This window comes from Dendrobium catenatum, unplaced genomic scaffold, assembly GCF_001605985.2.
Source record: "Dendrobium catenatum unplaced genomic scaffold, ASM160598v2 fragScaff_scaffold_156, whole genome shotgun sequence".
NCBI lineage: Eukaryota > Viridiplantae > Streptophyta > Magnoliopsida > Asparagales > Orchidaceae > Dendrobium > Dendrobium catenatum.
In genome coordinates, this window is record NW_021318618.1 from 11,372,799 (window position 1) to 11,399,652 (window position 26,854).

Sequence of the window (26,854 nt, forward strand, 5' to 3'; positions counted from 1 at the left end):
TAATTCTAATTATTTATATTTAAATAAAAAAAAGGATTATAAATTTCAGCTATCTCATTTTATAGAGTAGAACTATAACTCTAACCCCAAATAGTATTCCAATAATTATTACAATTTTGGGTAGTAGATGGAAGAGGTAGGATCCCCGGTTGGTTGAGTGGGAGTAGCAAGGTGGAGGTAGACTTAAAAAGACTTGGTTAGAAAGTATTAGAAATGACATTTCTTTATTAGATTTAAACAATTGCTAGGAATTTCCACAGTATAAACAATTGCCCACAGTATAATTAAATACATTTTGTAAAGGTGTTAATGTTAAAGAATGTTGAACCAAATACAAAGATCGATAAATAGTAAGTCAAAAATTGTTCTTAGGGCGCTGCCTCCAAAAACCCACTTGGGGCACTGCCCCCTTGGACTTCGAACATATCTGCCAACAGTTACTTATAAGTTCCCCCCTAAAAGTTTTAAAATACTATGATTTTAAACAATAATTTGAGATAAAGTACTCCCATGGATCTTGCCCTCATTTTGTGATGACTTTATAATCTAGTTCTAAGTTTCTTATAGACACAAGTGCCCATGGTTAATTATCCCTACCAATAACGAGAGAAAACTTTCCCTTAAGGTTAGTCATTAGACACGTACAAAATTCCTAGCAAGGTGGAGGTAGACTTAAAAAGACTTGGTTAGAAAGTATTAGAAATGACATTTCTTTATTAGATTTAAACAATTGCTAGGAATTTCCACAGTATAAACAATTGCCCACAGTATAATTAAATACATTTTGTAAAGGTGTTAATGTTAAAGAATGTTGAACCAAATACAAAAATCGATAAATAGTAAGTCAAAAATTGTTCTTAGGGCACTGCCTCCAAAAACCCACTTGGGGCACTGCCCCCTTGGACTCCGAACATATCTGCCAACAGTTACTTATAAGTTCCCCTCTAAAAGTTTTAAAATACTATGGTTTTAAACAATAATTTGAGATAAAGTACTCCCATGGATCTTGCCCTCATTTTGTGATGACTTTATAATCTAGTTCTAAGTTTCTTATAGACACAAGTACCCATGGTTAATTATCCCTACCAATAACGAGAGAAAACTTTCCCTTAAGGTTAGTCATTAGACACGTACAAAATTCCTAGCAAGGTGGAGGTAGACTTAAAAAGACTTGGTTAGAAAGTATTAGAAATGACATTTCTTTATTAGATTTAATTAAGAATCTGACTTAATCGGATACAATGGAGAAAAAGGATTCATGTGGCCAATCCCACATAGTGGGATAAATACTTTATATTATTGTTGTCATAGGCGGATCCACATTGGCGCCCACCCTCAATTTTTTTTTTAATATTTAGAGGTAATTTTTTAGAATATTTTGGGTATTTTGCGCATTTTGCCCCCCTAAAAAATTTTTTTTATCCTAATTTTATCAATCATAAGCATCTTTGCCCATCCCAATTTTTTTTTTCCCACCCTAAAAAAAGGAGCTGGATCCGCCCCTGAGATTTGTTGTTGTTGTGTTGTATTATTATTTTTCTTTTCTAGCCGCTACGATTTGTCACCAAATTTAAGGATTCCCCTTTGGCTTTAATCATGACTAGAAAGAGTACTTTCTCAAGCAGTTTTTTTTCCTTTTGACACTTCATGCTCTTGCATGTTTTAATCAACATTCTACATTGTGCAGCTTGAAAATGTCGAGTCGAGTCGAATATCTGTCTTATCAAACCTGACTCATTTAACCCTTAATTAGCTCAAGCTCGAGCTTGAGTTCGAGCTTGTTGAGTGGGCTCGAGATCGACTTGTTTAAGAAATATCAAGCTTGAGCTCAACTCGAAAGCTCGAGCTCAAGATCAAGCTCGTTTGAAAAGCTCGAACTCAACTTGTTTAATTGGCTTGATGGTTTACTTGTAGTCTGGTATACCCAAATTTCTTTTATATATATATATAATTTTTCCTAACACTTAATAAAAATTTATTTTCAATTATGAAAAATAACTTAAGTAGTCATAAAATATATACAAATTTACCTTTTTATTTCTTTAAAAAAAAATTGAAGTTGTAGAAAATCAATATATTCTGGGCGCAATCAACTTCCTTTAAAAAAATTAAAAAAAGTATCAAGTGCAATTTTTATGCAGTTAAGTACTATAAAAACTTGATCAATATAAAAATAAAGCATTCATATCAATATTAAACCAAATTGCATATCATCACATCATTACAAAAAAAGAAATTACAATTATACAACCCCTTAAGAAGTTTTATGATAAAGCATATCGTAATTTCCATTTATTCTTCTATTAATGTTTTACTTATAAATCAGTCAATGGAAATTTTTTGTTTCAATTTTTATACAGCTTTGGCATAATTTTGTTAGTATGGATTTTTTTGCAAACAAATCATCATTTAGCCCATGATGTGATTAAAAAACCATCCATATGGAATTTTAGCTAAAAAAATTGGATTATATTTGTGTTTAGAATCACATAAAAAATTCTCCAAAGTTTGTGACACGTATTTTCCGACTCCTGGAGCTTCGACATATGAAAATAGGGGGTAACTGATATATCATAAAAAAATTTATCTTGATCGGGCACGATTCTCGAGGCAAAATTAGACTGAAAGCTTCAAAAATTAAATATAGGATCATCTAAACTCCGATTCCAACAAACTTATAATCGAGTTGAGCGTCTCGGAAATACAAACCCAACGACACTAAATTCAACTCGATCTGAGCCCAAATGTGTCTGAATTGAAACTGAAGCGTTGTTGGAAGATTCAAACCACAATTTGGATTACCAAACGGTTTCCAAACATGATATGTTTATAGTCGAATCGAGCGGCTAAACGAGACAAATTCAATGAGCATAATATCACTAAATTCTGATATCATTAAGACATTCAAATGTCTCGTAAACAATCCATGATCAAGGGATTCAATATCGGCCATCCATCCGAACCACTCCACATTTGCCCTTGATCCTCCTCCTATTTACGGGTCATGCCATCCTAAAAAAATTATAAATAGACCCTCTTTTCTCTTGAGAGGGGACCTAAGCAAGAAGAGAAGAGAAGAAGAAGAAGAAGAAGAAAAGAAGAGAAGGAGGGAAGAAGCTCCTTCTCGCTTACCGTCATAATTCTGTCCGACTTCCAAGTGACTCCAGAGTTCCGCTTATTTTCCAACTGACGCCAGAGTTCCACCCGATTTCCAAGTGACGCCGAATTTTTCCCGACTTCCAAGTGAAGCCGTAGTTCTGCCTGACTTTCAAGTGACGACAAAGTTCCGCCTAACTTTCAAGTGTCGTCGAAACTCCGCCCGATCTCCAAGTGACGTCGAAGTTCCACATGACTTCCAAGTGACGCCGAAATTCTGCCAGGCTTTCAAGTGGCGCCGGAGTTCCGTCCGACTTTCAAGTGACGTCGAAACTCCGCCCGATCTCCAAGTGACGCCGGAATTCTGTCAGATCTCCAAATGAGTTTGAGATTCAGCCCGGATACCCAACATCGTCGAATCTCAAATTCTTTTTTGTAACTGAATTTCAATTTGGGAGTGTATTATTGTAATCTGACCATCCTAAATTTTAATTATATATGAGTCAATCTCTTGTACCTCAAGCAAATACTAGTATAATTCTTTCAACTGGGTGTGACCCCGTGGTTTTTCCCTTTACATGGTTTTCCACGTTAAAATTCTGGTGTTCTTTCATCTTCTGTTTGTGTGCTGGACATCCGTACAACGCTGAGACGAAAACTTTCTAACTCTATCGTCACATATATTCTAGCTCGCATCAATAACTTTTTTTTTGTGTGGATAGAGCTAGAAAGTTTTTTTAAATGATTCAAGATCTTAAATAAAGAAAGCTTTATACCACTCCCACATTTTTTCTGTCGTAGAGATATAGGCCGAGAGAGAGGATATATTACTATGTGCGGAAACCGGACGTCATTCACAGGCCAATTATAATGCGTCACATCATTTTTTGCTTGGTACCGGTGCTAGTTACCGCTGTGTATCGGGTGACGTAATCTTTTTCTACAAAATAAAAAAAAAGGGGGTCTTAAATTTTAATTTTTTAAACTACCAATTCACCCTCCCTCTTGGTAGCCTTGGGACAATCACTTAGGCTTAACAACCTAATTAATAGACTCAACAAAGCCGACTGGCGAGCCGGCTCAGGTTCGACTCATCAACGGGCTGGACGAGTCGAGCTTATCAAACTCGCGAGTTGAGCTTGAACAGGATTTCGAGCTAGACAGGCTTATAAGCTCAAGTTCGAACATCCCTCCACAACTCCACTCGACTCGAGTACTAGTCGAGCGGCTCGTAGACCTTGGACGCGGAGGTGGAACAACGAAACTCGTACTCGACGCAGGATGCGTGATCAGAGGTCGAACTCTAAGCAGGACGTGGGATCGGAGGTTGAACTCGACGGCAGAACGAAACTTCGGGTGGATGGAAGGCCGAATGCGGGTGGGAAAACGAATCCCGTGGATGGAAGGTCGAATGCGTATGCGATCGGAGCTCGAACTCGATGAGCAGCTCAACGAGCTATTTTTCTTGGCGAGTCAAGCTTGAGCTCGACTTTTGCGCTTAACTTGAGTTCAAGCTTAGTATTTGATTGTTGAACCAAGCTCGAACACCCTCTGACTCGAGCTCGACTCTACTCGTTTGCACTCCTAACCTTACCCCAGGGCACCTATGCTAAATCCACCCCTGACCACATATATATAGGCCAAGACTACAATCCTCAAATCATCTTAAAATGGCATAATGAATTGTAACATTGGCTCGATTACATTTTACCCTTATAGATCATCATAGTTAATTGTTCATTGTGCAATTAATATGGTAATTAGAGAGGTTTCAAATCAATGGACGGTAGGTCATGTAGGCTGGCTTACAGCCCAAGCGTCTTCCTAATTCTCGCGGCCGGCTGGCCGGCAAAAAACTGTCCGTCAGATCGAAAATTTATCTTTAAAATTAGAATTAATCTATTATGAATCAAACGGTTCATAGCATTGATGCACTTTAACTAACACAGACCGGCGGCACAAAGTAACATCCATTCCAGTTTTCTAACTGTTCCGGCCCGCTCCGCCTACCACTCTTTTACGAAAACACTCCCTCTCTCTCACTCTATGCTTTTAGGAGGCGAGTCGTCGGCGCCGGCGATGCAGGCTCCGGGCGGCGGCGGAACTCCGAGGGCGGAGGATATTCTCGATTGGCTTCAGAAGGAGATGGGCTACCCGGGTCAGCTTCCCTCCGCCGATCAGATCCGTAAGATCTGCCGGGGAAATATGGTTACCGTCTGGAACTTCCTCCTACAGAGAGTGCGGTCGGAGAGAACCACCGGAACTGTTCGCCGAAATATTCTGGTCCATGGGTTGGTGAAGCCGGAGGATGGTGGGAGGGCGAGGAGGAGGGAGAAGGAGAAGGGAAAGGTCGGTTTCGAGGAGGGATCATCAGTTGAGGGAAGGGAGATTGCCATTCGGGAAAGGGATCAGGCGGAGGAGGAGGCGGAGAGGTTGAGGAGCGTGGTGAGGAGGCAGAGGAGGGAACTGAAGTCGCGGATGGTGGATGTTGCGAGGGAGGAGTCGGAGCGGAAGAGAATGCTCGATGAGAGGTCCAGTGCTAGGTGAGCGCAATGCTACTCTTGATGATAAATTGAAGTATATAAATTCTTTCCATTCATTTTTTTTAATCTTCAGAAACATCAAACTTTTTCTATTCGTGTTGCTGGAGATTTGTGTCGCTATATGAAAACATGAGTTTCCTACTTTAAGGCTTGCGAACTGGGAATTCATGCTGGCATTTTCCTGGATAATGTGAAGCTATACATGAATAGGTGAATCTGTGAATTTAATATGTCTGTACTAATTATTTTCAAATGGAGCACTTTGTTAAGTTGTGGAGCTTAATTTGTTCCCTATGTAGACAACATGCTATGAAGACTTAGTTGTGGTTGACCTTAGTTTTTCTATCCAAAGGGGATGGAGGCATTTTGTGCTGTAAAAATAAGAATTAGGCTTGTAATTTTCTACAGTTAAAATTCAAACCATAGTGAAATTGCGACCATTAATTGGGTGGACCTGTGTAAAATTCATGTGTGTTTTAATGCGCTGATCTCATTTTCTGCTATTTTTCACCCTCATAGGTTTCACGTATTTCACAACACACTAATCTATTTTTAATATTGTTGTATTTGATTGATACAGCTTTTATTTTATTTTTTAAACAAATAAGGCACAAGCAGGTGATGTTAGAAGCCTATGATCAACAGTGTGATGAGGCTGCTAAGATATTTGCAGAGTACCAAAAACGGCTTCATCAGTATGTTAGTCAGGCAAGGGATGTTAAGAGGTTGAATACAGGCAGTACTGCTGATGTTGTTGATGAGATCCATTTACATGGTGAGAAAGAAGCTGTTTACTCAACTGTAAAGGGTAGCAAGTCATCAGATGATATCATTCTCATAGAGACATCACAAGAAAGAAACATTAGATTGGCCTGCGAGTCTCTTTCCAAGCTTACGATTGAGAAAATCCAAAGTACTTTTCCTGCATATGAAGGGACTGGAATTAATCCTAGTTCACAGGTTGATGCTTCCAAGTTCATCATTGAACTAGAAGGTGAAGTTCCTGATGATGTTAAGGCTATAATTCTTGATTCGCTGATAAATCCTTCATTGTTGCTTCAGTCAATCACTACATATGCAATGCGGTTTAATTCGCTGATCCATAGGGAGACTGAAAAGATTGATATCCGTGCTGATTCGGAACTTTTAAGGTACTTATTTATTGACATGCCATTGGTTTTTTATTGTTATTTTTCCATCCATGATGCTGAGCTACTTACAGTAATTGTTATTATCTACTGCTGGTGATAAATTGTTAATTTAAATACTACTTATAGAGTTTCTTTGCTTTATACTGATAAGAACATATGCCAGTACCATCTCTTCTTGCAAACCCGGATATCATATGCAAGGGCCTTTGCATTTTGATAATTTGGTACATTTGAACCTTAAACAAAAGACTAATACTGTCACACCCCAGTTTGGCTTACCCCTTAACGGTCAATCTAGAGTATAACAGAGAAGGAAAATTTAAATCAGTTCCTTCATACTAACACTCATTCTGAGCCACTACTTTCAGAATGGAGTGAGTAAAATAAATCTATTTAGATTCTCCTAACTTGCCAACCTATCTAATTCCATAATTAATAATGGGAAGCATATAATGTCTATTAATGAACATCAAATATAATTGAAGTAAATGCAAAGCTCTATTAAAATTTTTAATATTCATTCACATACCCAAAAGGCTGTACATCTAACATTCAGATCTTATTTTAGATCTCTTTGCACACCCAAAACGTATATACATCAAAAGAATGGTCACATCTTTTTATTATCCCAAAGGCTCATTCCCCTTTCTTGCAGTACAACCACTGCTAATGAGCTAGGCCCAATGAAATACACAAGCAATTTATAAGAAATAATAATAAACAATTAAAAAAATACCTAACGATGCTAACATAGTTAAAGCACATATTGAAATATCATATTGAGCCTGAAAGCGCCTAGTAGTATTATATATCTTGCCAAAACTGTTCCACATATTTAAATAAGTTTTTGCACCATTTCAACTTTCTAATTCAAGGTTGAGTCTAACTTCACAATTTTTAGAATGAAAGTTGTTCTCTCATTCAGGGTTGAGTCAAATTTCTCAACTTTTAGAATTGAGAGTATATGCTTACGTCGTCGGGTCTTTCGCCTTTACTTATGTGGGCCTATCCCCTATATATAACTTATTTCACTTTCTATATAGTCATCTTTTTTAGCCCTAATGACATATGCTTTTGATGACATAGTTGCGCTTAAGCTGGCATTTTGTTGCCCTTTAGCTGCCCTTTAGGTGTCCTTTAGCTGCCCTTTTGTTGTGCTTTAGTTGCACTTTAGCTGCGTTTTAGTTGCACTTTAGCTGCGCTTTAGTTGCACTTTTTGCTTATTCACTAGTTTATGAATATTTATCATTTTATGCTTACAAAATCATTAATACTGCTAAAGATTATCCTTTACATAAACAATTTCATACATATACGACCATATTCATACAAAATAACTAAAATAAACTAGAATACATGTAGTCATAAACATAATCAAGATGAAGTGCAATAATAAAACATTTACTAATTCTTATAACCTTGTTTGGATTTCTCACCTCACTAGGAATTTGTTCTCCTAGACTTTGTCTTCCTTTTCTCTTGTATACAAGCTCAATTGTACTCTTTCTCATTCCATTAAATCCTTATCTTGATGACTTAAGCAAAAATTGCACTTCAAACAGTATAACACTAATTTAGCAAGCAATTCAGCATTTAATCGGACTTCCAGAATTTCAACCGTAATGGTAACCATTTTTAATTTCTTTTTTTTTTTCTTAATTGTGTTCTCTGAAATTTACCTTAACAGCAGCTTACAACAACCACCCCCCAAGTAGCAACTCCCGCTCCTTAACTTGCGGTTTGAAAACTTCTGATGTTCAATGTCCAGAGAGGGACGGGTGGGGAAAAGAAAACACTAATGCCTCAATAGAACAAACTTATCATACTATTATTATTATTATATTTACATTCCTAACTCCAATAACCCTTCCATTCATTTTCAGCCATACGATCCCATTAGCTTTATGCATGTTGATTTAAGTGGAATTACTCGTAAGTCCACTAACTCTTCCATTCATTCCCAGTCATAGGATCCCATCAGCTTTATGCATGTTGATTTAAGTGGAATTACTCATAACTCCACTAACTCTTCCATTCATTCCCAACCATAGGATCCCATCAGCTTCATGCATGCTGATTTAAGTGGAATTGCTACAATACCGTAAGTAATAAAGATCTATATATTAAAGTTATGCTAATTAGATACTTTAACTAATACTCAATATTTAAGTTAACTGCTAATTAAATTATACTTAACAACTATACAATTAATTAAATAGTTAGAGTAAGAATTTTACTTCTATATGCCAATATGTTCAAATTTAAAAGAGGACTTTTATACTTACATTCATTTCGGACATTTTGGGTATTATAAATATTCCGTTTGGGAGCAGATTGTGGGCGTTCTGATATGGGTTGCATGTGCCCTGTACATTAAATGCTTGGGAGGGTGGCCTTGCCGCCGTCTTGGCCTTGAACATTAAATGCTTGGGAGGGTGGCCTTACTGCGTTTCTGCGCACAAAATTAATGGTTTGAGCCGTACTTGTGCTTGTAAGCTGGTATTCTAAGTGCACAACTACGGTGTATGATTATGAACAATACACTTTTGGAACCGTTTGTTCATCTATGTGAAAGTAGCTATGATCTTATTTCATTCCAAACAAAACCACAACCATTCTTGAATATTGCCTCTCTATTACTTTTGCCATATTTAGGCTAGTTTACTGATGTGCTATGCGCGTTTAATGATTATGCTTTGCATGAAATAAACATTATGTTGATCATGGTTTGACTCATGTTAGCTGATGGAACTATTTCAGTTATTGAGAGCTTACATGATTAGTTTTAAAGGTATAATTATATATTTCTAGAGGCATTCGTTAAAGACAAATTCATGTAAAAGTACAGGTTTAACTAGTAAGGCAAGTGTGAGTATATAAAGCACTACTGAGATATTGGGATCCAGCCAATGCAGATGATTTTTCCTTAAAAATAGTAAATTGTTGATGTAGATCTGATAGAAGATACATCTGTTATCATGAATGAGCAGTCAAAAGATGCAGGGGCTGAACTTCCAGGTCTTGTGGTGAGGATGAATGATGTTCTTTTATGGGTTTGAATATGTCTTTTTGTTTTAATGTTACATGAGAAGAAATATGCTATAAAGTAAAACTTTTTGAAAACTCTAGAAATATAAAATTAAAGAGTTTAAATGATAAAATAGGACTATAGACTTATTAGGTGTGTTTATTTTAGTCCCAAACTTGTAAGATGTTCAATTTAGGCTTCCTTTGGGACAACTTTTTAACACTATTTTTTTGCTCTTTTAAGAAATTTTTGTATTTGAAAGCTACTTTAGAAAGCAATAAGAAGCTATCCCAAATGAAGCCTTAGTCTCTCAGCTTGTCATATTTGAACCAATTTAGGCATTCAATCAACTTTTTTGTTTTTTTTGGAATAATTTGGGAATAAATTGGTGAAGGGAAGCTTTCTATTATGGAAATTTTAATTCCTTTCAACCTTGTTTTGAACTTTATAACTGAACATTCTAGAGAAAAAAAAATACTGTCTTGCTTATTGAGTTAGTATATTGATAATTCTATGGGGACTGTGACAGTTAAATTTTGTCCCCTGTACTTACTGTTAGTGTTATTCTTATTATTTAGCTATTTCATATGCCTGGTTTGGTAGGTTAGTCTTTTAAGGACTATTAGTGATCACCATCGTAGTCTGTTTTATAGTTTCCATCTGTTAATTGTGCTTTTGAGTAACATCCTTATATGTAATATCTGTTGAGAATTGCAGTTTTTTATGAATTTTTGCTGTTTTTTTTCTTCAATATCCACTAAAAGTTAAATGATTTGTTGAACTGCTAGGTTAACAGGACTTTTGCCTTGTCCAATTAGGTATAAATATGAGAATGATCGAGTAACAGATGCAGCAGCTTCAGATGCAAGCTCACCATTTCCATATCAAGTTTATGGTAGTCCAAGGAGTGGAAGAGATGTATCAATAAAGGGAACTTATAATCAACTTCTTGAACGACAAGTATGCCTGCTTAGACTTCTCATTCCCCTAAAAAAATACTTAAATCTTGTTAATTATGTTGATTGACATCTGTTGCTTTATTGCTTTCATCCTTTTGGAACCTTTGAAAAAAAAAGGTCTATTTTTTCCTACAATATAGGCTCATATGATGCTTGTATTTTTCTATGAATTATATCCTACAAAATTGTCAAAAAGAAAAGATAATATCTCTGACTTTTGTGTTCAAGGTGGGCAGTTGAATCATGAACCTGCATTTGACCTTGATTGCCTGTTAAGTTAGTGGCAGTGTGGACACCCATAACTATGGATAGCTTTATCTTTGGCTATAAATCTTTGGTTGCCTCTTCTAAATAAGTTTAAGCCTGTGTAGTTGCTTGCACCAATTTGTCCCATTTCAGGTGGTGCATTTTGCACAACCATGATTGAGAGAATGATAGAGGATTTTCAAGATGATGCAATAGTATTGATCACTTCTCTTGTAGTCCTTGGTGAACGAGTAATGGACCTGCATTTGACTGCCTTGACAATTGTCATGGGCGATGTGGATTCATTCAACTTGTGGGTACTCGGGCTTCTGTCTATAAAACTTTGGTTAAGCTTTATTAGTTCGAGCTTTTTGAGTAAGTGCTTGTATGCTTGCACCCAATTGTCCTATATCAAATATTTATTCATTACGATGGTCATTCAATTTGTTGATTTCTAATTTACTGCATTTCAAGGCTATAAAAAACTTTGTTTCCCTATAGAGTGTGAGCATCGTGATATATAGTTTCTGGGGATTTTCCTTCATGCACACATTATCTTCTCAAATTGAGGAGTTAGACTTGTGTTGCTTGGAATTCTTTGAAGGCATGCATGTGCTATGGATCTTTGTGTGGAATCATGGATTTAATGCTAAAGATGGAAATCAAGATCTCACTAATTCATGACAAGGATATCATGATCTCATAGATTCATGAAAAAGAAGAAAATTAAGATCCTATGTATTCATGCGAAGCAAGGAAACCCATAATATTTTAACATATTTATTTATTTTTATAATTATAAATTTTATTCCTAGATCAATCTATATATTGCCATATATTAAAGAATTTATGAAATATGAGTGGATTATTTCCTCTCATTATATTCTCCTAATGGTATTAGAGTCATAGGTTCTTGATTTTTTTATGCTTTATTCTTGAAATAAAAATTAAAAAGACCTAATAATCTTCAAAATATTTTGATTAAAAGTTATGTATTCTGCACATGAGGTATCCCTATCATGTAAAGGTTTAGCGAGGGTTTGCTGTATGTAGCCATATCCCTTTATTATTGATGATTTGTTTCTCTGTTGAACTCATGAGCTTAGATCATAATAGAGGCAACCTCTCCATCACTTTGAAACCATGAACAAAAATTTGTTTGATCGGGAGCTTTAATTTTGTACCAAATGTTTTTACCATGATGTGGTGCCATCTTTTGCCATGTTTGCTACTCGAAAAAATAACAGCTAGTAGCATTGATTGCTGTTAAGGATTTGAACCTGGTTACGTTGAAGCCCACAATTTTTTCTACTTAACCAGCTTAACGAATTTTGTTTCTTTTATATTATAGCTCGGATTTGCTACTTAAATTTGCATGTGTTCTCCATGTTTATACTTCTTGACCAAGTATGACCCTTTTGTTAATATAGACTTCATTTGTGTGAATTATAAAAAAGAAAGTATCATCATGCAAAGTAAACAAAACCATTATTTTCCTCACTCATGCTTTAAAATTTCCAGCATTTGTTGAAACATGTGCATTTTCTGAAGTTTTCCACCTCTTGCCTCAACTAAATGGTTTTTTGCAGTGAACTTCTTGTAAAGTTGTCAAGATTCTACATTTATTTATCCCATCGACTAATGCATATCTATGACTATTAGGCGCTTGTTGAGTGAATTTCTATAACATGCCCTACTTCTACAACTAGCGTTGGACATAGCTGTACAACTTAGAGCATGACAGAAAATTATTTCAAAATAGAGATTCTGAGGGAGAAGCTCTTACATAGCAATATTTTACCCACGGATTTACCATTTTTCACTATAGGCAATCTTTTACTAACTTCCTCACATATCATTTTTTTGCTTGCAGAAAGCCCATGTCCAGCAGTTTGTGGCGACTGAAGATGCACTAAACAAGGCAGCGGAGGCCAAAAGCTTAACTCAAAAGCTTATAAAACGTATGCATGGAAATAGTGATTTAGCTCCCTCACAAACTGCACCTGCTGGAGGAACCTCTCAGAGTCTAGGCAATGTCAGACACTTTGAGGTTATATGAATGAAAACATCTCATAACGGTTCATGAAAAAAAAGTAGAAAAAGAAACTCCTTAAAATAGGTTTTACATATATAAAAAGTTTTTTATTGCACTCATAGTTTGGTACTTTTTGAGATGTATGTTTGCGAGGAATATCATTTGTTTCTATTTCTGATCTGATGCTCAGAGCTGCCATTCTTTAAATGTCCCCACTGCTGCAGTTTTCCAATCAAGAGAATTATACTTGTATCCTTCCTAAAGCCTGATTCATTTACATAATCTGTTTTTTTGTTCTCTGTTTCTCCCTCTTCCTTCATGGTGGCTATTGTAATTTATTTTAAATTTCTAGAGCTGAATCACTAGGTTCTGATTGAATTTGACTTGGTCCTTTTGTTGAAGCAGTTTGGAACCAGAAATTCTTATTCGTTTTATAGAATGGGATTCAGTATGATTTTTTTTGCTGAAAACGTAGAAATAGTTTGACCAGAAACACCACCCACAATCAACCGAAAAGAAACTAGCTAGCCATAGGGAAATAAGCAAAATATCTAGTAGAACCACTACATATTTTGGATCAACCACACCGAACAGAAAACCAAATATTAGGACATATAAGTAAGCTATAACCAATACTCAAGTGTCTCTAGAAAACATAATATAATGAAATAATCTTTTAGACGGCAATATCAAAAACCACAAATAGAATTCTCAGGAACAATTAGTTCATCAACCTATATGCTAATTAACTATTCCGCGAAGTCCAAATATCACGACTGCCCAACTCTAGCCAAGATAAAAATACAACAACCCATCATATTCATCCAAAGTAAATATAAAATGCAAAACATATATAAAGAAGATCAGAATGCACACAACAACAACCCACTATAAGAAACAATTAAGGAAGAACAAAGCTGATGCAAAAGCTAGCATATATTTATGTCACAATGCCCAACAAACTAAATAAGTGAAGATAACGAAATACGCATTTCAAAATCAACGATGTAAGAACACATTATAAGATAACAAAATATTAAAAACCATCATTTGAAATAAATGAATCATGCCAAAAACATTAGGAAAAGCACCAATCGAAGCCATTTAATGCTACCATCAAATGAATAGTTTGACCTAAAAAACTACCCACAATTAACTAAAATAAAACTAGCTATCTACTGAGTAATGAGCAAAGTATCTAATAATATCAATATAGATGACAAGGAAAAGTGTAAAACAACAACACGGGAAGATAATAAAAAGAAAACTATCTCAACAAGATGGAAAAAATCAAGCTTTCATATAAGAGTAATGCAACTTGCCAAACTTCAATATACCTCTTAAAATGCCTATGGGATAATAGCCCTGAAAAATTATGATATATTTACATTTAAATCCAAGATTAACAGAAAAGAATCAGCTTGATTAACTTCATATTAGTTATGCATAATTTTATAATTGCATTTTGTGACCAAGTTGCAAGGATTTCTATGAGAAATATATTGAATAATGATGTTCACATCCTCTTTTATAAGATTGTTGGCAATAATATTTGAAATACAATACTTAAAGCCTAAACAAAAAACCCATAAATTTCACTTTAGTGGAAGAAATATTGATCAACAATTTATAAAATCAGAAAATGACATCCCTTTTAACATCTTCAAGCATGCTCCCACTAACACTCACCTTTGACGAACCTTTGGAACATTCATCAATCCCAAGCTTGAAGTAACGCCAGGGAATTGTACCATGTGGTCACCATCATATTATGCTTCCTCTTACTATTTAAGGAAAAACAATGTGATTAGCCAAGTTCTTGACACCCTTGAAACAATCAGAGGTTGTTAGCTTCAGATCAATCAAGAGATTCATCTCAAGTTAATAATATATATTCAATCCACTTTGATACTATTGTATGTAGTCATATTTCTAGACTTCCAAATAAAACAACATATGAGGTCGGAAGAGTATTCAAAATATGAACCTTTGGAGAATTTGAGGAAAATGGATCCTTCTAGCTTTTGGCTAACCCTATCCATTGTGATGAATCCATTGAAGATTCTTCATATGAAAATGGACAGGTATATAGGGATAGCTTTATTCCAAATGGAACTTAATAGATTAGTTGTTTGATAATTTTTAATTTGTCTTTAAAAGAGTGACTATTCATTCATTTGTTTACAAAAAATAATGTCATTGTATTTACAATTAAGGTATATGAAAGTGATATTATTGACCCCATCAAGAATGAGATACCTTAAAAGTAAAGGTTTATTTTATTCTGCATTGTTAAAGAAACGACATATCTTAAGATTATGATTTCAAACCAAATGCATATCACCAAGCCTAAAAGGACCAAACCTACCTATCATACCAAACAAAATATTTTCTTTTCCTAGCTCTCAATAATTGCAATTCTTAGTTTCATCTTTAATACTGTTTAGCTACTCTAAATTGACTTAAATATTCTCCTTCCATACCATCCTCAAATTCTTTGGGGAATAATATTTAGCATGGAGAAACTTAGACAAAATAGAATTATTTAGTCTAAATTTCCACAACTTAAGAAGCATGACTTTGATCACATCAAAAATAGATTTGATGTTGAAGCTACCTTCAGAAATAGGGCAACATGTCTTAATTCGAATTGGTCCAAATCTGATAGGAAACACTTGGATTTCCAAGTGTTTCTCACCAAAATCAGTAAAATTTCAGCAGTAAACTGCTGTCCACAGCAGCCAAACAGCAGGAAATAGGGAAAACGTAGAGAAAAAAACACAAGTAGAAGCTTGTATTTCACTAGAAAATCAAGGAAAACAGCAAAGATACAATTGATCCTCAATTCGAGAGGAGGATCGATCTCTCCCAAATCTCTAGACGCCGCTAGAGCCCAAAGAAATCCTAGTTCTACGAGATCTCAAATTTCAGCCAAATTCAAGATGCCCAAACCCTAGGAAAAAACATCTATTTAATGCATACAAATCAAAAGGAATTCCCTAAACAGTCCCTACATTCAAATTTCTCTTTGAAACCCCCCAAAAATCCTTCCTAAAACGCTCTGTTTGATGCGGTCGGCCGCTCGTTCTCCGCCAGGATTCCGCCTTGTTCCGCGATTTTGCCCGTGAGCCGGTCCCGCCTGGACCGGCTGGACCGGTCCAGTGGACCGGTCTAACAAAATCTTACTATAATGGTCCTTAGTAGTTCAAAGGAATTTATGAAATTAAATATTTAATTTGTTGATGACTTCCAGTGGAGGGATTTAAAGCTTTTGGTGAAGATAAAGAGTGATAGTCGACGACAAACCTATGCCGCCGCCCAACATTGAATGGAGCAAAATCATATTGCCAATGAAGGGGGTAGGACATATTCCAAAACTCTAGCTGAGCTTCATGAGAAATAATATTTTATTTCTCATGAAGCCCTACCAAGGTTTCTCATACAAGTATATATATAGTTTGAATACATTAGTTTCAATTTTCAAGTTTTTGTCGGCTAAGCTTGAGCGAGTTTTGAGATTCAAATAGAATTATCAACCTTAATTGTTTTATATTTTATTACAGCTCTTAGATGTTGTGCATATTTTAACATATCAAAGTTTGTTCGATTATTTGTATAAAGCTCCATCTAGATTATTGTTTCTGTGAAAGGAATGATAATTTAAGAACTTTGCAAACAAGAATAATAGCTTACATCTTTTGCTAACAAGAAGAACCAACCTGGCATGCATGCCAATGTTTCTTGACACCTTGACATATATAAGTGGGTTTCTTGAAAACTCTTTTATCACTACTAAAGTTTGTAAGTGGGTTTCTTGAAAACTCTTATATCACTACTAAAGTTTGTCATGAAGTCCTAATATATCACTACTAAAGTTTGTCATGAAGTCCTAATATATCACTACTAAAGTTTGTAAGTGGGTTTCTTGAAAACTCATATATAAGTGGGTTTCTTGAAAACTCTTATATCACTACTAAAGTTTGTCATGAAGTCCTACTATATCAGTTGACATTACATCAGTAGTAATACTACGTTTGAATAACAAACTTTAGTAGTAATGCCAAGATTTCAAGGAAACAAGGCATATCTCCAAAGTTTCAGAAAATCCTGGTATGTATGCCATGAGTTGTTTTTATTCGCAAAATAGGGTAAACTATTGTCATTGTTTGCAAAGTTTTAAAATTGTGTTTTAATGTTATCGAATTATTGCACTAAATTTTATATTCTTTTGTAGATGGATGTTTGGGCTAAGGAACGAGATGTTGCTGGACTTAGAGCAAGCGTTAATACATTGACATCTGAGGTGCAGCGCTTGAATAATACATGTGCAGAGTGGAAAGAGGCCGAGGATTCTTTGAGGAGAAAATGGAAGAAAATTGAAGAATTTGACTCTCGCAGATCAGAACTTGAGTCCATTTATACATCACTACTTCAGGCTAACATTGTTAAGTATCTTGCAATTGTTCCTCTCTCATTCGCTTGATTTGCATGGTTACAATTTACTTAATGCACTTTCTCAATGCAATTTTCTGTGTCCTAAGAACAATTATTGTTGAATATAAGGTCTTTAGACTTCTTTATTTGTTATTTTGTCTGGATTGTTGATTGTTTTATTTATATTATTCATGTGGTTCCATTTTTTCTCTCAAACTGCTTCACTAGTAACATTGTATCCTAAAAACGGCATGCCTTAATATTTAAAGATTTGTTGTGTTCATGTTTGGGTCCACGCCCATTTGTTGTATTTACATGTATGGTTCATACAAAATTGTCGAATGACTTTCATTTCTTTTAATTTGCGGAAATGATTCAAAAGTTTTTTTTTTTGTCTATGATTATGGAATGAATTGCCTATAAATTCCTTCGGATCTGGAGCTGCCTATAGGCAAGAAATTTGTTGAGGTTGATCTTAGCCCTAGATTCATTAGTTAAATTTCTTGCAAACATTTAGGAAAGCCAATTAACTAAAATAATTTTCTGTACGATCTATCATGCTAGTTTGTCCTCATACTGTCAAGCAATCGATTCTTCGGAAGTGAAACCAGCTGCAAAAAGAATTAGGCGAGCTCATCTCCTCTTGTTAGTTTGCATGCAAATCTCAATGTTATTTTCTAAAAAGATTAAAAAAAAAAAAAGATGCAGCCTTTTTCTGCTTTATAAATGTGAGGCCTTGATATGTCACGAATATACCAGGCGATCCTTCCAAAATTGCAGTTTAATTGGTAAACTAGATTGTTTGAGATTGCTTTAGATATATTTCCTGATAATGAGAAATTATACGAACTTCTCAGATAATACTGATGTTTACATTGTTCTAGAATAATTTGGTTTCATATTTGTACTGGCTGTAGAATGCATCTGAATTCTGGGAACACCAACCAGCAGCTGCACGAGAATATGCAGCAAGGACAATCATTCCAGCATGCACTGCTGTGGTTGATATTTCATCAAGCGCAAAGGATCTGATAGAGAAAGAGCTGTCTGCCTTCCATCAGAGCCTGGATAATAGATTATATATGCTGCCATCAACACCTCAGGTTAATAATTCCCATCAGTTTTTTATTTAAGTTTGTAGCAGCCAAATCATGTCAACAAAATCAAAAGTTAATTTTGTTTCATATAAAATGCAGCGCAAGATAGGCTTAGAAGTTAGAACTCATTTATTGATGCTAGCACTTGTTTAAGCACCTGGGTTTTGTCTTATTCCCTCAAATGAATGAGCATTCCATCTGATATGGAGGATCTTGTTAGACCACTCCAATTTGAATTAGGGGATTCAATTAAATATTACTTTGGGAGGGAACAACTCAATTAAATATTGCTTTGGGAGGGACTCAATTAAATAATGCTTTGGGAGGGAACAACTTAATTAAGTATTGCATTGGGAGGGAACAACTCAATTAAATATTACTTTGGGAGGGAAAATTTGAATTACGGGTTGTTTAGGGATTTTATAATCTTCTTTGCTTTAAATAGTTCCTTTTGTAAGGGTTAGGATTTCATCTTGAATTTGGGCTAAATTTGAGATCTCTTAGGTTTAGGTTGTTTTTGGGCTCTAGCAGCGTCTAGAGATTTGGGAGAGATCGATCATCCTCTTGAATAGAGGATCAATTGTATCTTGCTATTTTTCGTTTCCCTTTCATCAAATAATACAAATTATCTACTGTTCTTGTGGTTTTGTGTGGATTTGTGTTGAGAAATCTCGCTGTTTTCCGAAGATTGATAGTAAAAACTTGAGATCTACAAATGTTTCCTATCAGATCTCCCCGTGTTTAATGTTCTTCTCTGTAATCTTTAATTTTATTTATGACATTTATTTTTGTCTAATTGCATTATGCTTATGCATATTGGCCATGGGATCTTAACGATGTTGTTTTTTACATGGGCAGGCCCTAGTCGAGTCTCTTGGTGCTACTGGAGCTATGGGTCCTGAAGCCCTTGCTGCCGCAGAAAAAAATGCATCCTTATTAACAGCAAGAGCTGGTGCTGGAGACCCATCTGCTGTGCCATCGATTTGCCGTATTTCTGCTGCCCTTCAGTATTATTGCGGTAAGCTCTGATTAGCTGTGATGTAGCCTACAAACCAATTGCATCATATGATCATCTTGTCTTGATTAAGAGTGGACTGACATAGCGCACTCATTGAGGAAGTTTGGATTCACAATAAGCTTTGAAAAACAAAAAACTAATCAACAAATAAAAGAGTTTGCTCTGGTTTTTTTCTTTGGGGCAATTATTACTGTTGCTGAAATCACTCTTTCCTTGTCCAAGTTCAATTCAGTTCATAATTAAGATGAGGCTAAAAAACAATTCTCGTAAGCAAAGATTTACAACATAGCTTTATTCAGAGATAACATTTTACTTAAAGGTTTTTAGTTTTATTTTTGTTGAACTAATAGTTTGTATTTAGATTTAAACGAGAATATTAGGAATGATCTAAAAAGGCTTTGTTAGAAAATATTAGGAATGACCTTTCTTTATTAGATTTAAAACGAGAATTTGACTTTTAATAGGACACAATGGAGAAAAAGGATTCATGTAGCCGACCCCATGTAGTGGGATAAAGGCTTGATGTTGTTGTTGTTGTTGTTGTTATTATGAACTAATAGTTTGTATTTGTTGCTAGAAGGAACAGATGATGGCCTAACATCTGTCTTGGAAGCATTGAACTTTTGCATAAAACCCTGGGATTCTGAGGCTAGCATATTAGAAAATTTGTCAAAGACTATCAATCTATTTCATACACAACGAGATCTTGTTGACAATGGCCGAGCTTTGTTAAGCCGTGCTCATCGTGTTCAACAAGAATATGAAAGGTAGAACTTTGTTTTTTTTTTTAAGCCAAGTTTGGATGCAATCATAGAAGGGAAAATTTGTTCCCTATATTTTATTATTTGTTAATATTGAAGCTTAATTACCCTGCTTCTAAACGGCATCTAGTTCTAGGTACATGCTTATAAAATTCTTCTATGGTATTTTTCCATTAAACACATTTATGTGCTTTTAATGTATTCATTATATTTTATTTTCACAAACTTAAAAAATACAACTGGAGGTTAAAGCTTCGATTTTGTTGAACCATTAAACCATAGCATTACAGATGGTTCAAACCTCCAAAACTGATATTTAAAACCTTGCTTCAGAAGTATTAGTTATTGTTATGTGTTACTGTGTTTATCAAAGAAAAGAAAACATTTCTATGCTTGTTGAATGTAGTCATTATCAGATAATTTTTATTACTTTAATACTCCATGCTTGCTCTATAAAGTACGCCTTTTGGTGTATTTGATTAAAAAATTTCAAATTTTTGCTGTCCCGTTAGACCATCTTTAGTGAATTCTTCTCTTGTTTTCATGAATTTTTTTTATTCAATAGATCAAAAGACATCATATATCAAAGAACTTGAAGATACTGATTTATCCTTGTAATTTGTAGGATGGGCAATCATTGTCTAAAGTTAGCTGCGGAGCAAGAGAAACTTGTCACCGAAAAATGGCTACCTGAGCTCCGAAATGCTATTGTGGATGCTCAAAGATGTTTGGAAGATTGCCAGCGCGTCAGGGGTTTGGTAATATTTGTTAAACACATTGACATACATTTCATAAATTATTATGTATTTATATATCTAATTCTCAAATCTTTATATTTACTTATATAACAAATTAGTATCTAAATTATATCAAAGCATTTATATGAAGAAGTGATTTCACTTCAAGTATATCAATGATAGTGATATTTTTGATGTGATTTAGATAGAAGAATATCATAGTAAATATGAATGTTTAGATATGTAAATATATAAAAATTTTAGTATGTATCTAAGTCCTTTACTTTTTCAATACTTGCTCTCTCTCTCTTGCTCCTCTCTCTCTCTTGCTCCCCCTCTCTCTCTCTCTCTCTCTCTCTCTAAAAAAAGTTCTGTTTGTGTATCATGGGTATAAATAGATTGTGGCAATTGACAGGTTGATGAGTGGTGGGAGCAGCCGGCGGCAACCGTTGTGGACTGGGTAACTGTTGACGGGCAGAATGTTAGCACTTGGCTCAACCATGTAAAGAAGCTCCAGATGGCTTTTTATGACAAGGAACTCCTTTAAGTTAGTTTCCTAAACCCTAAACCTCTTGTGATCATATTCATTGAAAATTAATTTGCGTATATTATATTTGCTGTAGCTTGTATTGTATTTTGGTTGAAAATCATAGCACTACTGCATTCATCTCAAAGTAAATTCAATAATTAAAAATCTCCTTTTGATCAAATTTGAATCAGGATATCTTCACCCAATTTTTTTTGATGCTTGGCATCAAAATGTATTTGATTTTGAGTTTTAACTACTCTGAATATAAGCTGCCTCGAAAATGTTCTTGGGCTTCGTTTGGGACAACTTTCTTATTGTTTTCTAAAACAATTTTCTAGTTAAAAAATTTCAAATTCATTAAATTTTTATATTAAAATGTTACTTTATAAAACAGTGAGAAAGCTGTCTCAAACAAAGAACAAAACCTTTGTTAATTTTGAGTTGATTTAGCTGGCAGGTTTTCAGATGTGGATTGTATTTGTGAATGATACAGAAAATATGTATTGACAGTATGAGTTCTGTAAAGCTGTTGTGAAGGTTGTTAATGGTTGGTTTACTCAATAGGTACTGTTTTAAGGGTGTAGATGGCATAAAGCTTAGTCAAATTTTATCAGCTGAAAAATTAAAATTTGTTTGATTAGCTGACCCCCATCTAGTGGGGGAATTATTCTGTGCGGTCATCGGACTGTCCGGAGGCGAATCATGATGCATCACGTCACCCAGTTAACAGCAAAAAGGTGATGTGGCGCATCCTGATTGGCCTTTGGACTGTTGGTGTCCGCACATAAATATGTTTCACTGTTGATTTATGAATGTTTGATAGTTGCATTCTCTTTTGCATTTTGCATGAATCAATGTGAAGTTGAAATGAAAAGGATTAGAAGATTATTACTTTTATAATAATCAAGTGATGATTATTAAAAATAATATTTTTTATAATAAAAAAACGCTTTTATTGATTTACCAAAGCGAGTTTATATAAAATAATAATTTCATCCAATTCCATATTGTAAGAGTAATTCCCAAGTTTTCTAAATTCAATAAAAAAAAACACACACACACAACATGGTTAATTAATTAAGGGGATTAAAGCTTGGTTAATTATAAGGAAGGAGGGTTATATTTTGCTTAAGAGCTTTACTAAGACTTACAAGTCTTGGTCTAGGTCAATATTAATCCAATTTAAATATGTTTTAATTACCATTAAGTCTCTAGTCAAGTCATAATTAACTTGATTTGGGTTGGTTAATTTCTTCTCAAGCAATGGTTCGGTATTGACCAAATCCTCATTAAGCTCTCCTTGGTTTAATTATGGATTTACTAATCTGTAATTAAATGCTTACTATTTCTTAGCTTCTGATTAATTTGTGATAGGCTTGATTTAGGATCAGGGTTGACATAGAGTTTTTCTTGACTAAGACTTCTTTTGGGATAGTTTTCTTACTGCTTTTTAAAGCAGCTTTAATTTTTTATTATAAAGCTGCTCTAAGAAGCAGTAAAAAAAGTCGTCCCAAACGAAGCTTAAGTCATGATCAACTTATTTAAGCTGTTGCTAAGCCTGAATTTCATTTAAATTTTATTTTTAATGCCAACAAAATTACCCTTTCAACTTTAATCTTGTTTCATATCTACATTCAATTTTTTTGTCCATATAATATTTGCTCAAATATAAAATTTATATGACAATTAATGCTTTGACTCTTTATTTTATTTGTTTTCTCAATCTAATTATTTATCTTATCTTCTCAATCTGATCTAAGAGATTATATGATTTTGAATGGATCATTCTGATCTGATTCGCCACATAGAGCGATGAGTAGGATAGATGATGATTATATTAATGATTTGGGTAAGAATGAATATCTTTTCATAAAAATTAACAAAATAAAAATATATAAGAAGTATATAATAGATCACCGGGTTATTTTCATAATTTTTTACTATTGCTTATTTTAATAACAACTGATTATAAATATAAAACTTTTTGAATTTGCTGGTAATAATAAAAATAAAGAGACCTTAAAAATATGATTAGTTATATATATAATATTTTTTAAAAATTTATCATTGGGAAGGGGGAATCCGCCTGCTGCTACCAAGAAAGGGCGCTTGACGGCATGGCTAGCCATCGACAGACCTAGAAGAGGCACTCACCCAGACACTTGATTGACGCACATTTGATTTGGCCCACTTAAGAGGCGCTATCGTTCGAGACGAATCGAGTATGGGTTGGGTGTTCTCAACTGTACTCACTTCGTTCCAAAAAAAAATCATTTTCTTTGAACTATGAGTTGAAGAACATAATATTAATTATTTTATAAATAATGGATAAAAACATAGGGGAATTAATCTTGAGATATTCCCAAGAATATTTTTCATATTCATTATATTATCTCATATGATTATATGATTAGTTTGTAAATATTAAATTTCATTTGATTTTTTCTATTATTTGAACCCTAATAAAAAAATCATTGAATCAATGCTTGTTATTCGAGTAATATTACTCTATCCAATAATGTGGGTGACAAACATTAAAGCATATTGAACGGCTCTGATTCATGTTTCATATATTTTTCTCAGCACAACAAGTGCATTGGATTTTTTACCTAGGTTGACAATTTCAAAGCCTTGAGGCTTATTTTATAATTTTTAAATTTCAGGATAAGACCAAAAAATATATTGAAAATCATTAATTATTTTATGGAGTTGAATTTCTTAAAGGTCTCAATCAATAAATAATAATAATATATATTTTTTATTTTTATTAATTACTTGATACACTGGAAACTTTAGTTAAAACCTTACTGCATATATAGCTTTGATCAATTCTTCCATCTATAATTTTCATATAAAATAATATTAATTTTCATCACAAAAGAAAAAAATAATGCTTAAATTATATTAAATATTGCAACAATTCAGGCAATAAACTGCATGATACAATCTCTATCTTGATTTTATGTAATTATGAGATCTTTTATAATATATTTGATTTTTTTTTTGCTTCTTGTTGTCCTCATTTCTTAATTTTATAGCAAGAATTCTAAATGAAATTATTTGTAAATTCGGCTTATTATTTGTAAAAGAATGTTTGTCTTTTATAAAAAATATTTAGGGTACCACACTTGTTTTCATTAGGTTCTTCAACTGTCGCAGTTAGTTATTGGAAATAGCAGTTTTCGAATGGCAGTATGTTGCATATTTTGAAAGGTTTCAGTAAAATCATAAATTTTGATTATATATATTGTTGGGGGCTAGAATATATGTGATGGTAGAGTTAGATTTTTTTTTTTGTCTTAGTTATCTACGGATATCTAGCATACAAACAGAAGAAAAAGAAATTAGAATTTTTACGTGGAAACTCAGGAAAAAGGAAAAATCACGGGGCCACAGACAGTTGAAATGATTTCAATAGTGTTTGAGTAAATCACAATAGTCTAATTCGTCCTTGAAATTGAGGATGATTATATTATAATAATCAACCATCATGTTGAAATCTGAAGGTCGGACGGAAGTCCAGAGTCAATTTGTGACCGGGCAGAAATTCGGCATCAATTTGTAGTCGGGTGGAAGTCCGGTGGCCGGATGGAAATCCGGTGTCAATCGGCAGTTGGGCGGCAGTCCGACATCAATTGATGGCTCGGTTGAAGTCCGGCAATGGCCGAGGAGGTTGGTGGCAAGAGAACTCAAGTTTCCATTCTTCCTTATCTTCCTTGTTTGGGTCTCATTCTATGAGAAATGAGTGGTCTATTTATAGTTTTGTAAAATTGACATGACCAGTAAATAGGAGGGAGATCAAGGGTAAGTTGAGTGTGGTTTGAATGGATGAACGATGTTGCTCCCCTTGATCATGAACCGTTTACTAGGCACTTGAATATCTTAATGATTTTAGAATTTGGTGATCTTGGCCTCGTTGGATTTGTCTCGTCGAGTCACTCAATTCGACTATAAGCATGTCATGTTTGGAAACCGTTTGTTTTTTATCTTTTCAGGTGTGGAGCACAAATTCTGTATCTTTTCATCCTGATAGGGAGCAGTGCGGTTTGAAGTTACGTAAGTGGTGGAGGTTTGTTTTAGATTTTTGCAGGAGTTGTATTTCTACTGCTTTTATTTCTCAACTCCTTTTTTGGGTGCTGATATCTTACAGCTCTAGCATGTTATTAGGTTTTTATGTAATTGTTAGTATTAGGAACCACCGGCTTTTAGATTTTTTTAATGATTTTTTTGTAGCTCTTTTGTGCTTTAGGAAGCGGGAGGTTCCTATTAAGAACCTTGTAACTTTTTTTTGATATTAACGCATAGTCCCCTCTGTGGCATGGGTTTTAACCAAAATAAAAAAAAGTTTGAAAACCGTTTGCTAATCCAAATTATAGTTTGAACTTTCACAATGTGCTTCGGGTCTTTTGGCTCATATTGAGTCAAATTTGGAGTCGTTAGGTTCGTATTTTTGATAGGTTCGATTCGACTATATGTTTGTTGAAATCGGAGTTCAAATGATCTCAAATTTAATTCTAAAAGTTTCTAACTTGATTTTGCCTCGTGATTCGTGCCCCATCAAGATAATTTTTTATGTGTATTAGTGTGTGTAGAGAGAGAGAGAGAGAGAGAGAGAGAGAGAGAGAGAAGGGGCCGTGGTAGCTGGCCAGAGATTGAAATGAAGGCACATATATAGGAAGAAGGGTCGACAACAAATATGTCGGATTTTTCGGTAACGAACAAATAAGTTTTCGGAAATGGTCAAATAGGATTTTAATATTTTATTTCCTAATGAATATCCAGAATTATAAAACACTTCGCAGTGTATGGATTATCAAATTTTAAGTTAAAATAAGCCAATTAATTAAAAAAATATCCTCTTATTCAGTTAAATAATTAAATATAAAAAACAATTTAATTAATGTTAATTTAATTTTTTCCCTGTCTAACCACATTAATTTTGTTCAGGAACCATTTAATCATCCTTTTATTATTATTAATTTTTGAACATTTAGGCTATTTAAGACAAATTCACACACAACGGATACACAAAGACTCGAACTGAAGACCTCTTAGTTGAAAGCTTAAGCTCTCAATCAACAGACAAAAATGAGTAATGTTCCTTTTTATTATCTATTTATTTGTTTGAAACAATTTATTAAATAGAACGATTACTATCAACCAATTACCTAACAAAGATTTTGGAGCAATAAATAATTGTAAGATAAGAAATCTTTCATA

The 26,854-nt window shown here is 34.2% G+C and overlaps 1 protein-coding gene across 3 annotated transcripts; it reads left to right on the plus strand.

Moving 5' to 3' along the window:
- Positions 1-5,092: 5,092 nt before the first annotated feature.
- Positions 5,093-21,801, plus strand: LOC110096221 (AUGMIN subunit 5). Of its 3 annotated transcripts, none has more exons than XM_020822063.2 (10): positions 5,093-5,639; positions 6,248-6,790; positions 10,637-10,778; positions 12,897-13,073; positions 17,293-17,502; positions 18,410-18,595; positions 19,448-19,607; positions 20,185-20,374; positions 20,994-21,126; positions 21,521-21,801. In XM_020822063.2, the coding sequence occupies exons 1-10, from the start codon at positions 5,143-5,145 to the stop codon at positions 21,650-21,652; spliced, it is 2,370 nt and encodes a 789-aa protein (XP_020677722.2). In that variant the 5' UTR covers positions 5,093-5,142; the 3' UTR covers positions 21,653-21,801. The 3 variants fall into 3 exon arrangements, with proteins under 3 accessions (XP_020677722.2, XP_020677720.1, XP_020677721.1); XM_020822061.2 differs by having other exon boundaries at positions 20,188-20,374; XM_020822062.2 differs by having other exon boundaries at positions 20,194-20,374.
- The last annotated feature ends 5,053 nt before the right edge of the window (positions 21,802-26,854 follow it).

Coding starts and splice junctions, on each gene's coding strand:
- LOC110096221 (XM_020822063.2), top strand. CDS start 5,143: ATGCTTTTAGGAGGCGAGTCGTCGGCGCCGGCGATGCAGGCTCCGGGC. Junction 17,503..18,409: donor CACTACTTCAGGCTAACATT/GTTAAGTATCTT, acceptor TACTGGCTGTAG/AATGCATCTGAATTCTGGGA. Junction 18,596..19,447: donor TGCTGCCATCAACACCTCAG/GTTAATAATTCC, acceptor TTACATGGGCAG/GCCCTAGTCGAGTCTCTTGG.